Source organism: Oncorhynchus mykiss, chromosome 28, assembly GCF_013265735.2.
Source record: "Oncorhynchus mykiss isolate Arlee chromosome 28, USDA_OmykA_1.1, whole genome shotgun sequence".
In the NCBI taxonomy this organism is placed as follows: Eukaryota; Metazoa; Chordata; class Actinopteri; order Salmoniformes; family Salmonidae; genus Oncorhynchus; species Oncorhynchus mykiss.
Window position 1 is genome coordinate 1,682,601 of NC_048592.1, and position 15,615 is coordinate 1,698,215.

Here is a 15,615-nt window from a genome sequence, read left to right on the forward strand (position 1 = left end):
GCGTTGCTTTGCGTGTTGGTTAATTTGTGTGTTGGTTACTTTGTGAAAATATGGCGATGGAAAGTCTGAGTTGACATTAGTGAGTGTGTTGTTCAGATCGGAACAGTCGCTGATGAAGAATGCAGCTTCATGGAAATCATCTGCTGCTGTCACTCTTTCTTTCCCAGCAGAACGTGTGAACGAGTGAAAGCGACAGCGAGAGAGCAAAAGAATGAGTGTGTGAGAGAGCGACACATTGAAAAAGCAATCAAAAAGAGTTTGAGAGTAGAGTGTTGGTGGAGTGCAGGAAATGTGCCTGACTTAGCAATTTCCCCGGTTTCCTCTACTGTATGTTATAACAGATCATCTCCAACACCTGCTAGAAAACAAAGTCAGCTGGAATTGAAACAGGTTATACAACTGAAATTCTGTAATATGTGTGAATAGAGATCTTGATAATATATTGATGGTATTAGTTATCTAGGCCCTAATCCTACAATCCAATGTGGTCACAAAATGCAACGAGCCGGCGCCCGGCGTCATTGCAGACACGATTAGAAAACCGGCTCAGATTTTCCATGATGTCTGTGGCTGTATGTGACATGTCTAGGGTTGTAAAATTCTGTTAACTTTCCCAAAATGCCCAGGTTTTCTAGATTTCCTGGATGAAAGATTCCTGTAATCATACAAGAATAAGCAGGAAATCCAAAATCCTCCAACCAGAATTTTTTGGAAAGTTACAGGCATTTTACAACACGAGACATGAGTGTTGGTGTTAGACAATAAATTGACCCCAACTCAACCATACATACATTCATATGACGGACTGTGTATGTGTGTAAAAAGCAGAGTTGGGGTCAATTCCTTTTCAATTCAGTCAATTCAGGAAGTAAACTGAAACTCCAATTCCAATTTTCCTCAATGCTTCTGTGTGTGAGATTTTTTTCCATTTCAGTTTACTTTCTGAATTGAAATGTAATTGACCCCGACCCTGGTATAAAGGACAGGAAAATACCCCTCTATATGCATGAATAAATAAGTGAAGAGAACTTACCCCTTTCCCCATGCTTGCGGTGTTCCAACTGTAAGTTGAAATGTGAAGGGCAGACCTTTCGTCCTGACAGACAGGGGACTGATCTCTAACACGTGGAAAAGAAGCGGATGACTTTTTGGGTGGTTGGGACTGACACCCACCCTCCCTCTCCTTCACCTCCCCTCTTGTCTCCTGTAAGGGTAACCTGACCCTCCCCAGCACTAGCACCCCCACCCCGGCCCCTGGGTACACAGAGGGGGCTCTGTGGTGTTACCTGCACCTGCTGTCCCCTCTGTCAGGAACAACCCAGAAGAGCGCTGTCATAGGCTAGCACCTCTATTGCCACTGAAAACAATAAGAAACAGTGACAACAAACAAACAAACAAACGACAATATTAACCTCACATGTACCATGAAGAACCCTATCAAGAAGTAGATAATCCAACGACTTTTCAAAATAAATTGGAATGGAACAGACATGGAGAACACTAGTCATTTTCATTTGGGTTTATTTTATTCTCCTTTTACAACCGAGATGTGTTTGATGCTTTAATTTTTATTTACCTTCCCTTTACAACACATTTTAAATAACAATCAAATGTATATGATTAGTGCACTTTAATTGTAAGCATTAAAATAAACGTAAAAAGGTAAGAAGCTTGACATTTCTAAGAAAGGAATGTTATCTAACAACCAAAATAATATGTACAGTACACAATCCAGACAACAAAACATTGTGAAGACATTTTAAAGCAGTTTGTTTTATGTCAGGAGTCCGTGTGGCTGTTTCTGAAAAAGAAACGAAAGAAACATTCAAACGGATCACATCTGATGATGGATAGTTGGTTAAACAGCGAAGGGGTGAACAGAACTATGTATTTTCTATTGGCTTAATGAACCATGGTGTGGTTTTAACACACTCCCTATGACCACAGTTAAAAGAACAAAACACATTCGACACTAAACCCTACGCTAACCACCTCGCATAGCCTATCAAGCGTTCAGACCCGAAGCTCAGGGTAAGGACCTTAGAAGAGAGAGCTTTAGGGAGAGATGAACCATATCTTCAGCGATACATATGGGCTTTGGCTTGGCTTAACACACAAGATAAGTCTCGCTCTCTCTCTCCAAAGTATCTGCATCCCAGCAACAACCTGTTCTTTTTTTCCAATCACATGACCACCAGCAACATCTGAAGTTAACCTCCCTTATCCTCCTCCTCCTCATCATCACCTCCCTCACCTTGCGAGTGCCTCCTGTAGCCCCATGCAGCTTGCACCTTAAAATAACAAATATTGATTTTCCGCCCCTGGAAAATATGCACCAAAATAAAAACAGCCACACAGATCCCCCTCCATGAACAAGGGCATCAATGTGATAAAATGTCATAAGAAGATACTATCACACATCCGCCTCCCTCAAACAAAACAAGCATTTTTGTGCACTTGTTCAGTAAAATGTTTCACTATTTGCTTTACTTTAGAATGACATGCATGTACAGTGTTTTTATCATCTTTTGTTTGACATGACAGTCTGACTAGACACACAGACACACATAAAACACGCACCTTTGCGACCGGCAGAGAGCTATAGCTAGATTAAAGTCTTCAATGAGAACTAATAACATGGATGATTCTGCCCAGTTTCCATCCCTGGCCAATAGGGGGCAGAAGAGAGCGACGTGGCATTCCAACCAGCAGAAAAGGCAGGTGAACGAACGTGCAGGGGTGTGGTGGCATTGGTGGGTGAGTGAGAGGGACGTTGGTGATCAGGGGGGTGAAGGAGAGAGGTGTCCATCACTGAGTTTGAAAAAGAGGGAGGAGGAGGAGGAGGAGGAGAGGAAAGAAAAGAAAAAAAGAATTGCTGAGTTTGTTTGAGATGGGGTCTGGCTTTGTCTGATAAAGCTAGATAGAAGAGGCTTAAGTATAGAGTGGATTGGGTAGTCTATGAGGGAACATAGCTTAGCGTCACTAAAGGACACAGAGAGAGAGAGAAAGAGAGAGAGAGAGAGAGAGAGCGAGAGAATTAGAGAGAGAATTAGAGAAAGACAGTGTGTGTGTGTGTGTGTGTGTGTGTGTGTGTGTGTGTGTGTGTGTGTGTGTGTAAGAGAGAGAGAGAGAGATAGAGAGATCCAGTTACCAGCAAGTGCTAAAATAGGGGGGAGAAATGTGCAGAAGGGATTAACGGGACCAGAATAACACGGAGGAGTAGAAAGGAGGAGTATCCCTTTGTTGTCAGGGCCTGAGAATGTCCACTGGCTGTCAACGTGACGTCATTTCAAGGACTCAGTCACAGAATTCAAAGCAGGTTGCGTCCAAAATGGCGCCCTATACAATATATAGTGCACTATGTTTAACCAGAGCCCTATGGGCCCTGGTCAAATGTAGTGCAATATATAGGAAATAGCTGGCCATTTGGGATGTACTCTCAGACACAAACAAACAGGGCTTTTTCTACTCTGCTTTAAATTGCAGCTGTTACAGTAAGCCCCTATCTACTACACCCTTATAGACAGGAATAACCTAGACTCCAGCTTGCAGTGACAGAAAGGCAGCACAGCACTACGGCCTCCATTAGCTCAAATGTGAAGGGAGTGAATCACCCGGCGATATGAACTTCAATTTGAACCCATCTACACAAGGTAAGAGCTAGGAATCATATTTCTCTCCCTCACTCTGACTCGTCCAGCACAGGGTGCATTCAAACTCTTCACACCGCTCACACCTGATCTGATTGAGCACTGAGCAGCAGGAAGCAGTAACAGAAGTTTCAGGAACTATTTGACCTCTCCCTGTTGGTATTTGTATCTCTATTCAATAGCCTGGTGGGTCCATTTGTTACACTGCATGTCTATACTGGGTCTGCTCTGCCTTGATGCTAGCTAAAGGGGTTATGAGTTGTATGTTCTGCCTCATCATACAAACGCTGAACTCGGTAGGACTACTCTTGCTTAACTTAGTAGGACTGCTCTTTTATAGGCAGGACTTAATGAGTTAAGGAGATAGGACAAGTGCATCAAAAGGTGGGGCAGGAGGAAAGGGGTGTGGTCTAAAAGGGTGTGGCGTATGGAAGCTGAAGCAGTCAAGTGGGAGGAAGTCGAGTCTTTGAGAAATAAGATTCAGAAAATCTATGAGAGAAAGAGAGATAGAAAAGATAGGATGAGAAAGAGTTAGCATTCAAAGTTTTTTTGAAACTTCTACAGTTTTAACGAAGAGGAGTCAGAATAAAAGTGCTCCCAGTGAAAGACGAGAGGAGAAAGAAGAGAGAACATCAGTCAGTGTGAGGGCAAGTCAAACTTTGACAGATCCTCTCCCCAGGGCCCATAGGGCTCAGGTCAAAGTAGTGCACTGAGTGGAGAATAGGGTGCCATTTGGGACACAGACACAAAAGAACAAATCGGGTGGTCCCTGTAGCCAGGACTCTCTGATGTGTGTCGGACAGGCGTAGTTGAGGAATACTGCCTTGCATCACATCTAAGATGTCAGAATGAAAGGCAAACTTGGGAATAGCTTTTAAGATTTTGTCATCAAACTAGCAGTCAGATGGCATTTGATTTGGTTCAAATGGTGTGTTTCATGACCTGACAGTAGTAGATCATTGATTGAGCTATCATATTTTTTTTATCACTATTGTGTCTATGTTCACCCCAGTGTGGCATTGAGATCATGATGAATATACTTTGAGTTGTGAAGGCTCAGATCTTGTGGGAAAGAATATACCGTTGAAGACAGACTTAGGCTGCCTCCGAAATAGCACCCTATTCCCTATTTAGTGCACTGCACTACTTTTGACCAGGGCCCATAGGGCTCTGGTCAGAAGTAATGCACTATGTAGGGAATATGGAGCCATTTGGGACACAGCCTTACAGTTCTTTAAGATTGCCTCCTTAATTAAGGTTCTCCGCTGCCTCCCTCTCCAGTATGATTCTCATTCACTTATTTAAGGGTCAGTTTTTTGGAGAGCTTGGACAGGGACAGGAAACTGGATGATTTGGCCGAGGCGGACCCACCCCCCTTCCCCTCCCCCTCTTTTTCCCACTTGGAGAGCTCCAGCTCGATGGTCATCAGCACCCTACCAGGCCCTGCCCCCTTGGGTGAGTCCCCTCCCCCTGTTCCTGCTCTCTCTGCCTGTCTCATTGCTTTGGGCTGGGCTGTGTGTTGGGGCTCTAGCTCTCTGCTCCCCGTATCCTATTTCTTATCCTTGCGCGACTCCTGCTTCTTCTTTTCTGAGGCGGCGGCCTTCAGCTTGGACGGGTCTCCGATGGAGAGAGTTGGGCCCTGTGGAGAGGAGGAGGGAACAGGGGAGGAGAGGAGTCACTTCAGGAGGAAAGGAGGAGTGTGAGAAAGGAGAGAGGGGAAGAGGGAGGGGGAGAGTGGTCGTGTTAGCATGGGGGAGATGGGTGAGATCGATGGGCATGTTAAAAATGAGGAAACAGATGGATTAGGATTGAAGGAGGGAGGGAGGTATTTACATTAGAGCAGAGAGAGAGAGAGAGGTACATTTAGGAGAAAAAGAGAAAGAGAGTCATATTTAGGAGGTAAGGGGGAGGCAAGTGACGGGGGGCGGTCTCCAGGGCTGCAAGGGGTGACAAAACAGGCATCGATGAGTTAGGGACAGAGTGACAGGACTGCTACAGTCAGATCTAACGTCTGACACAGGTCTGCTACACATCTATTTCCAACATAGTAGGTGTCTTAAAATGCAGCTTTGAGTCAACTTTAACCAATCAACACCCAGACGTGCACCAATCACACATGCATTGCCATCAGTTCACTCAAACACATCGATCTACCAAATGGACCATGACAATGACAACAAATAACGTATTTCTGCACATCCTCATCTTACTGGAGCTAAGGACATGGGAGCAAGGGAGTAGACTGGGAAGGTAAGGGCTCGGTACAGAGGCCACCTGCAAGAGGAAAGTCGCCTCTGAGTTAGTGAAAAGGAAAGGTCAGAGCAATCTAATGTAATTACCTTACTGAAAAGCAATCGCTAACATAAAGAGACACTGGGATGCTATGGAAAGGGTAAAAGGTCAAGTGCATGGCTATCGCTACAGTGCCTATAGACTGGCACCAGTGCCTACAAAATGGCACCCTATTCCCTACATAGTGCACTACTTAGTCAAAACTAGTGCACTTCATAGCGAATAAGGTGCCATTTGGGACACAGGCAGAGAAGGGGTTTAGGAGCTAAGCTAAGTCCCTTACTAAATAGAGATATAGACAGGTAGAGGTAGAGATTGATCAGAGGATGGATCGGTTAAGCAGAATACGGATCCAAAACCAAACTGGCTGTTCACCTGTGGAGAGAGAGACAGAACAAGAAGACACAGAAAGAAAGGAAGAAAGAAAGAAAGAAAGACAGGGGCTTCTCACGGCCATCCGGAGGGAGTAGAGGAAGGATAGACAGACAGGAGGAGGGAGGACAAGAAAGAGGACGAGACGGAAAAGATAGTGGGAGAGAGGGACTAGACAAAGGGAATGTGAATGAGCTAGTGAGTGAGTGAGTGAGAGGGAGGAATGGAGAGAATGGGTGGGGACGGTGTGTTTGCTGGGATCAATATTGAGTGCACTGCATTATCATTGCAGTACAGCCTGTTGTGTGCTGTATGCTGCACATACAGGCTCCAGGGTAGTCAGCTACTAATACTCTCTCTCCCACTCTGCCTCCCTCCCCTAATGGAGTAATGGTGAACGAAGATGCCACATGATGGTGGTCTCGTTCTAAATGGCACCCTATTCTCTATATAGTTCACTACTTTTGACAAGAGCCTTGTGGGTAATATGGTGCCACTTGGGATGCATCCATTGGCATTCTCGCAGCTTTGTTGTGCAAGCCAAGCAAATAGAAATAGCCCAGATACAGTGGCTGATACAGATTGTGTGGAGTCAGCGTGGCGCTAAATAAGGCCTGTTCAATCAAACGGCATGTTTTACAAGTAAACCCTATAGATGAACACCCTGTTTATTTCCCAAATGGCACCCTATTCCCTATATAGTGCACTACTTTTGACCGTGGCCCATAAGGCTCTGGTCATAAGTAGTGCACTATGTCGGGAATAGGGTGCAATTTGGGAAGTAGATAAGGCCTGTTTGATTAAACAGCACATTTGACAAATATATGAAAACCCCATAAACGTGTTTACATACATAGTTTAAAAGAGAGGAGCCATAGTGAGGAGAAGACTGTTTTGCACATTTTATTTTTCTCCAAAGGTTGTTTTTGTCCCCGCACCATGAAATGAATTGCTCATGGTGAAACTGTGTATGTAACAATACTGTCAGAATTTCAGCAAGTGTCCTTTTGACTGTGAGATATATTATTAATTTATGCACCCAACCTCCAGGCATTTTGTGCAACTGACTGCAACTCAAGTGCAACCTGACAATCCGTCATGTGACAATGCCTGCATCCCAAATAGCACCCTATATAGTGCACTACTTTTGACCAGGACCCTTGCCATTTGGGACGCAACCATTGCAGTTATTTTGACCAGGAGCCATTTGGCTCTGGTAAAAAAAGTAGTAGAGCAATATATAGGGAATAGGATTCCATTTTGGACGTAGTCAGCGAGAGCTGTGGGGAGATGAGAATGACAGTGCACTCTAATGCTGAGGTAGACAGAAGTAAACCCTGAATCCAACCCCTGACCTCTGATACTGTAAAGACCCCAGCCAGCTGCATACCTGATTGATTCCTAAAACAATACTGTGAGGAAACTTACTACACGCCAAACTGTCCCTTGTAGTGTTGAAAAATTGCCTAAACTTTCCCAAAATGTTCAGGTTTCCCAGAAATCCTGGTTCTGGAAAACCTGGGAAAGTTACCAGGATTTAGCAACCCTAGACCCTTGACTACTTCCATTAAGACATCTTAGTGAATTGATCAATACCCTAGGATGTCATTTACCAGCATACATCCTCATTCTATTTGACATGGAATATCTCTCTCACAATATAGAAAATAATTGGATTTAATTCGACCTGGGAGGACCCAGCGGGAATACCAAAAGCTTACAAGAAAGAAAGTGTCATATTAATGAAATACTAAGGCCTCATCCCAAGTGCAACCCTATTCCATATAGTGCACTACTCTGGTCAAAAGTAATGCACTATATGCACTGCTACCTGGGGCGGCAGGTAGCGTAGTGGTTAGAGCGTTGGACTAGTAACCGAAAGGTTGCAAAATCCCTGAGCTGACAAGGTAAAAATCTGTTGTTCTGCCCCTGAACAAGGCAGTTAACCATCATTGAAAATAAGAATTTGTTCTCAACTGACTTGCGTAGTTAAATAATGGTAAATAAAATTTAAAAAAAATATATATAAAAAAATAAAAAAATAAATAATATATATATATATATATATATATATATATATATATATAGGGAGCCATTTGGGAGGACTTGCCTAGTTAAATAAAATAAATAAATAAAAAATATTTAAAAAAAAAATATCTATATATATAGGGAGCCATTTGGGAGGACTTGCCTAGTTAAATAAAGGTTTAAAAAAATATCTATATATATAGATATATAAAGATATATATATATATATATATATATAGGGAATAGGGTGCCATTTGGGAGGCAAGTTAGAGCTATCCACCCCCTAGCCTTGCACTTATACCCCAGTGTGACTGTGTGACTCAGTGTAATTTGAGATAACTGTGAGCCGATAATAGGGCCAGTGATTTTCATTTGACTCAGAATCAGTAGGTCTCCCTCTTTCTCTACTTTCTCTCCCACTGAGAGCAACTCAGTTCCATTCACAGGGAATCAAATTACTGTACTACACGAACTTGCCTCAGCCATTTCACAATGGTGGACATGGGGACTTTTCACTGTCTTGTAGTTGATTACCTAAACTGTTGAATATTTTGTTTTGTTACAGAGAAAATTAGTAGACACATTTTGCTGAGATCATTTGCTATTGACTACAATGCATTGTGAAAATGTGTCCAAAGCATGTTGCATCAGAATCCGTTCTGAATGACCCCCCCCCCAAAAAAAACAAATCTTTCTCCCATAAATCCACATTTGCATATTTCGTTGTTGTAAACAGCCTCATTAAAACATGGATTTATGGCAAATAGATTTTTTTTTTCAAAAAAATTGTGCAGAGACATCATTCAGAATGGGATTCTGATGTAATATGAGTTGGTGCAGAGTGTTTTAGAATGTTTTATAATATGCTTTAGACATATTTGCATTTTGCATTATAAGTCAATATAGCAAGTGGTGACAGCTACATTTTACAACAAATTTTCTCTGTAATCAAACAAAATATTTAAAAAACGATATGTGGGGGAGGGATCAACTACAACCACAGAAAGAGTGAAAAGAAGGCCACGTAAAAATGGGTGAACTTCCCCCGACTATTTACCCATTGTACTGTGTTTGTTGGCCCTTGAGGAGGTGGTAAAACGAACGGGTGAAGGATATAAGAGTCGGGGAGGGGCGGTCATTTAGCTCTTAAGCTTTTGGGCGACTGACTGGATTTAAAACGTTCCAACACTCGATGACTGTTTCGTTTAATAGCAGGAGAGGATTATTACACGTGTTTGCTTTGGTGGTGCCATAAGGCCTGCTCTGTGGGCCTCTTACTAACAATACCGTGCTGAAAGTGTGGTTCTGTGGCTGTGTGAAAACCAAGTTGTTATGGTATGCGCTGTCATATAGGTGTTGTACTCTTACATGACTTGTGTTGTACGGTACTTGTGTGCTGTAGTTGTGAGCTGCTGTTGTTGTCGTTGTGTAGTTGTGAGTGAGCCGACGACGAGAGGACTTGCCTGTCTCTGCTGTGATCCCTCTTTACCCTTCCCTTTCTTTCCATGTTTGCTGGAGGAAACAAAAGAGAACAACGTCAGGTGGATGTCACACCTCTCCCTCCAGTGGTCAAAGCAATATACTGTTGCGGTTACAGTATAGTCCTGCTTTGTAGCTATCACAAAGAACAGAACAGCACTGACTCTCCGGGTAGGTTAGGAGACAAGAACATATATACAGAACTGGAATGGAACTACATTACCATGGAAATCATGCATTGCAGTACCAGGTTAGCCGTAGTGAGTACCAGTCAAATTGCCATGGTCAGAGGTTCCAAGTCTGTTCGATTCGTCATATTTATATGATCATAGACTGACTGTAGAACTTAATCAGCGGTCAACTAAATGCCACCTGTGGTCTGTGTGGTGTAGCTGTATTGCCATAGCCTCTGCAACATTTTTGACAAAACTTTTCCCCACCGTCATCCTCTCTCTCTATCTGTTCAATAAAATCTGAAAAATACCTTTACGAACAAAATAACTGAGTGCCACCTAGTGCCAGCTAAACCATACAGGTGTCCAGGCCAGGGATGGGCTCTGGCTTTGGCCCTAGACCGAGGCACAGGGGCACTGACCTGACACTGAGGTTGAAGACTCTGCGGGCCACCAGGAACCTCATGAGATAGTAGATGACAACGATCAGCAACAACAGACCCAGCACTGCACCGATGATGGACCCCGTGATCACTCCGGCCTGGATGGGAACTGAGAGATAAAAGAGAAGGCACTTGCCATTCTAGGGATTCTATATGTAATTATATAGCCTGGTCCCTGATCAGTTTGTGCATTCATGCCACTCCTTGTCATGGCAAACATGCAAGGAGTGCAGGCATGACAACGAGTGGCAAGATCGAAACCCAGGCTAGTAATTCTATGCTCTCACCCTTCTCAAAGACCAGCAGTCTGACACTGGAGGCGCGTCCCACTATGTCAGGTGGGTTCTTGGCATCACAGGTGAAGGTGCCGTTGTCTCCGTAGTCTAGGTTTTTGAGCAGGATGGATCCGTCCCGGCGACCAGGGTTCCCCACAAACTCCAGCCTGTCTCTGAAGGGTCCCTTGTTGTCTACGTAGGGAGCTCCACCGGTGTAGTGGAAGATCTGGAGTCCGGAAGACCGTAAAAGGGATTCAGTGTCTTGTCTGCTTTTACATCTCGGCTAGCCTGGATGCCAGTCCGTTTCTGTTCTCTTACCAACTCCTTATGGAACTGTCATGGCAACATTTTTGTTGGCAAGAGAGCAGAAACAGATCTGAGTCCAGACTACATCTAGGCTAAAGATGACATGAATTGTTAGATACGGTACAGATGAAATGTGCTAAAAGGAGAAGCTTGTAAATTAAGTCCATTATTTGGATCTAAACAACTGTGCTAGAGAGAAAGGGACAGGAAGGAGTAAGAAGGGGGCGATATCGTTTCAGAGGGAGAGAGGCAAGAGGTGGGTGAAAGCAGAGGAGAGAAGAAGAGTGAGATGATGAAAGTAGGAGAGGGGGACAAGGGGAATATGGGGGGGTGAGATTGGGGGCCAAGGAGGGCAAGGCACAGCGAGAAGAGAGAGCTAATAAGATGGAGATAAGGTGCGAGGGACTGAAATTAAAGAGCTGGCACCAGGTGAGATGAGGGGAATGAGAAGGGGATGGGAAAGAAGTGATAGGTTAGTGTCCCAAATGGCACCCTATTCCCTATGTAGTGCACTACTTTTGACCAGGACCCAAAGGGTGCATTATATTTAAGGAATAGGCTCATAGGGCTCTGGTTAAAAGCAATGCACTATCTAAGGAATAGGGTGCAATTAGGGACGCATCCATAGAGGAGGCTAGAGGAGGATAATGATAGAAGAGAGTATTATATGTACAGAGATGGCGTCCCTGGCACCGTCGGGCCGGTAGCTCCAGGAGAAGGTGACGTCATCAGAGGTCCAGCGCCAGGAGAAGAAGGAGCAGGAAAGACGGATGTCGGAGCCCACCAGGGCGTGACGCTCCCAGCCCGTGTAGATGACGATGGCCTCAGACTGCTGGGGCACTATAGGGGTTAAGACACAGGGTTAAATAGGAAAGATCAGCACCCATGCGGTTCATAATGACCTTTTTCACACTTCCTGGTTTGAACCATGACCATTTGTTACCTCCAAGATACCATTGTACCATTGCCTGTATGTAAGCTTCTACCATTGTAAATGTTTATGGTGGCTTCAATACAAATATACAAACGCGAAAGATCATCACTGCATGCTTCAAAACTATTCTGGGGATATAAAGGATATACATACTATGAAAACAGACAATAGGATAGAGTGGACTGGAGCAGACATGGTTAAATAAGAAGAATACGCAGTACACACTTACAAAATGTGCCTCTGGGATGTATGGCAGAGAAAAGGGGTTTTATTTTTAGTTGCAAGGGATTGTTCCAGACTATGGTTCCAGTAGACTATTGTGGAGTATTAAACAAACACAACCTTTAAAACTATTCTCCTGTTGATGTACCGTTTAATATACTATGAAAAGACAGTCAAGAGGATAACAAGTTGAAGTTCATTTCAATGTCTTTCAGTCGCAAAGCCTTTTTCAGTCTTTCATTCAATCCCTTTTACATACACACAACCACTATTTATGCAAGGTTCAATGAGGTGTGAACATGTGCAATGATAGCATGCAGCAAGGATTGGCTTTGATATGAACTAAAAAGTACAACGTAGCTACCCACAGAATATAAAGAGCTTATATCTATGTTGTGTCCTTGACAAATGAATGTAAATTCTATATTTGCCATAAAATCAATATATCACTTCCATTGTGAATGCAATTAGTACTGCAGTACAACAACCACCACCAATTATGCATCTACAAACATTGCTATCATCAATTACTTTCACTGGTATTTTGGGGTATTTGGTATTCCGTTTGATTCAAGATTTTGACCCAAGATACTGACTCACACACAAATCACATTCAGAACTCTAAAGATGCACATTTCATAGTTTCACATGCAGCTCGGAACTCCAGCGTCCTTCAATAAAGGATGTCAGCCAGCACAGAAGTTGTCAATCGAGTGAGACTTGGCGTTTTTAATTGCATTTTGACAAAGCTGGAAAGAAGATCTCCACTCAAGTGTAGAAATGCTGTCAATACCACAGTCTCAGAGTGAGTCCCAAAATGTATGCCCTCATCTTAACTTTGTGAGCCTTACGGAATTAACTCTGTATGAGAGAAACACGGATGAAGAACAAAATGTTGCTGTAGTTATGACAATAATAGTCACAACAATATAACATCTGTATAACAACGTATGACAAGAAAAAGCATCTGCGCAGGTTTTCCTTTACTTCCTTTCCCTTTAATTCATTCATCAAGAAAGGCACCAACAACGCAGAACCCAGAGTCAACCAGATTCAGTGACCCCCGGGATTAGCTTAATGTACAGCTGAGAATGAAATACCAAGCATGTATAAAGGGCTTTTTATAATAAAATGAAAAGAAAGAATACGAGATCATTCATCATAAATGTTATTCATTAAAATTGTGTCACCGATACTATGTGAACTTTAACCTTCAACTCAAGATGATGATACATTTTAGACCACACTTTTCACGTGCAACTTTAAAGCAGACCAGAAGGATTAAACATAGAATTAACATATTAGAAAGTATATATTTTTTTAACCATAAATCCCCCCAAAATATTTGCGATAACAAATTACATTACAGTGGACTTATGACTGTGTTACAGTGTAGCAACTATTGTAATGAACCATTGTACTTAGGGTTAGGACTAAGGTCAGGGATATATTAGGAAAAATTAAATATACTTTTTACCTATTCCCAGGAGTATGACCGACGCTAGCGCCAAAATGGTCAGCATGGTTCCTGACTCTTTGGGTTCTTCAAGTGATGTTGCAGACCTCACTGGATGCTGCAGAAGAGTCCCACTATGAAGTGATGGAGAGATAGGACAGAGGGGTGCAGGGTTCCAGGACAGAGGGCTTCACAACAGGACATCAGTGTCCCAGGTTTTATAACCAACCACACCCCTTCGCTCTCCACTGCTCGGCCCCATTCCTCCCTCTCTCCACCTCTTTCTTTCTCTCCAATCTCATTGAAGCAAATCAAACAATCAACCCCATTGAAGACCAAAATAAAACCCTTTTTTTACATTCAAGAGTGATATTAAGATGCAGTGAAAAACAACGTACTGTAGAAAGATACTGATCAAATTCACTGAAGTAGCAGTCAAAGCTTGAGTCAAATGTACACAAATCTGCACTACTATATGACAGCATCATGTACATTCCTGAGTATCATTACTTTATTGTCTTACTAGCACTGCTTTTGCTGATAGCTGCATAATTGTGGAACGTTTTTTCCTTGCAATGACTGATATGTGGTTGTCTTACCTACCTTAGTTGAATGCATGGACTGTAAGTCGCTCTGGACAACAGCGTTTGCTGAATGACCAAAATTTAAATGACGTGTGTGATAGCATAGGATGTATGCACATTATACAGACTGTATTTCTAAGGGCTGATGGTGATGTGTAAGATGTGATGTGTGAATACATACAGTGTGTGTAAATATGACATGGATGGAAAAATGTGTGTGTGTGGGGTCCTGTCTTGTCCTCTCCTCCCGCCATCCCCGTTTCTCCTTTCCCTGCACTTTCCCCGGGATGGAGAGAGGGATGGAAAACAAAGCCCCATGTCTTCCCTCTCTCCCTTTCTCTCTCCTCCCTCTCTACGGATTCCTGCCTGTTTGCTGACGTCTAGCAGTCAAACAATGGAGGGCGAGAGGGAGAGGGGCACAGGGGGTGACTGGCGTGTCTCTGTCTGTCAATGGCGCTTTCTTCCTCTTCAACCTCCTCCCTCTCTCTCTCTCTCCATCCAGACAAAGCTCTGTATTCTCCTCCCGCCTCCCTCTGCCGAGCGCCTACTCCACTTAATCCTGTAAAACCGACAGAGAGAGAGAGAGAGAGTAGGGAGAGACCAGCTATATATACAGTATATATATACACTACCGTTAAAAAAGAAAAGCACATTTTTTGTCCATTAAAGTAACATAAATTGACCAGAAATACAGTGTAGACATTGTTAATGGTGTAAATGACTATTGTAGCTGGAAACGGCTGATTTTTAATGGAATATCTACATAGGTGAACAGAGGCCCGTTACCAGCAATCATCACTCCTGTGTTCCAATGGCACGTTGTGTTAGCTAATCCAAGTTGAACCCTTTTGCAATTATGTTAGCACAGCTGAAAACTGTTGTTCTGATTAAAGAAGCAATGAAACAGCATTTGTGGGTTCAATTTACAGGCTCAAAATGGCCAGAAACAAAGAACTTTCTTCTGAAACACTTCAGTCTGGTCTTGTTCTGAGAAATGAAGGCTGTTCCATGCGAGACATTGCTAAGAAACTGAAGATCTTGTACAACACTGTGTACTACTCCCTTCACAGAACAGCGCATACTGGCCCTAACCAGAATGGAAAGAGGAGTGGGAGGCCCCGGTGCACAACTGAGCAAGAGGACAAGTACATTAGAGTGTCCAGTTTGAGAAACAACCTTTTAAAATGATTAACTTGGATTAGCTAACACAACGTGCAATTGGAACACAGGAGTGATGGTTGCTGATAATGGGCCTCTGTAAGCCTATGTAGATATTCCATTAAAAATCTGCCGTTTCCAGCTACAGTAGTCATTTACAACATTAACAATGTCTACATTGTATTTCTGATAATTTTATGTTATTTTAATGGACAGAAAATGTGCTTTTCTTTCAAAACAAGG

General features: G+C 43.0%; 2 protein-coding genes across 5 annotated transcripts in view; both read right to left on the reverse strand.

The window, feature by feature from the left end:
* LOC110508325 (sodium/potassium-transporting ATPase subunit alpha-2) overlaps positions 1–1,179 on the reverse strand; it is a 29,249-nt gene extending 28,070 nt beyond the window's left edge. The window contains exon 1 of the mRNA XM_036966147.1: positions 1,034–1,179. Coding sequence (XP_036822042.1) covers positions 1,034–1,045 — 12 coding nt within the window. The 5' untranslated portion in view covers positions 1,046–1,179. The remainder of the gene's footprint in view (positions 1–1,033) is intronic.
* A 325-nt stretch (positions 1,180–1,504) lies between these two features.
* On the reverse strand, positions 1,505–13,835 carry LOC110508326 (myelin protein P0). Of its 4 annotated transcripts, none has more exons than XM_021588763.2 (6): positions 13,652–13,835; positions 11,692–11,858; positions 10,725–10,938; positions 10,417–10,546; positions 9,806–9,854; positions 1,505–4,139 (listed from the first exon to the last, which is right to left on the reverse strand). In XM_021588763.2, exons 1-6 carry the CDS (start codon positions 13,695–13,697, stop codon positions 4,131–4,133), a joined length of 615 nt encoding a protein of 204 aa, XP_021444438.1. In that variant the 5' UTR covers positions 13,698–13,835; the 3' UTR covers positions 1,505–4,130. The 4 variants fall into 4 exon arrangements, with proteins under 4 accessions (XP_021444438.1, XP_021444436.1, XP_021444439.1 ...); XM_021588761.2 differs by having other exon boundaries at positions 1,505–5,289; XM_021588764.2 differs by having other exon boundaries at positions 1,505–2,811; positions 13,652–13,834.
* Between the last annotated feature and the right edge of the window lie 1,780 nt (positions 13,836–15,615).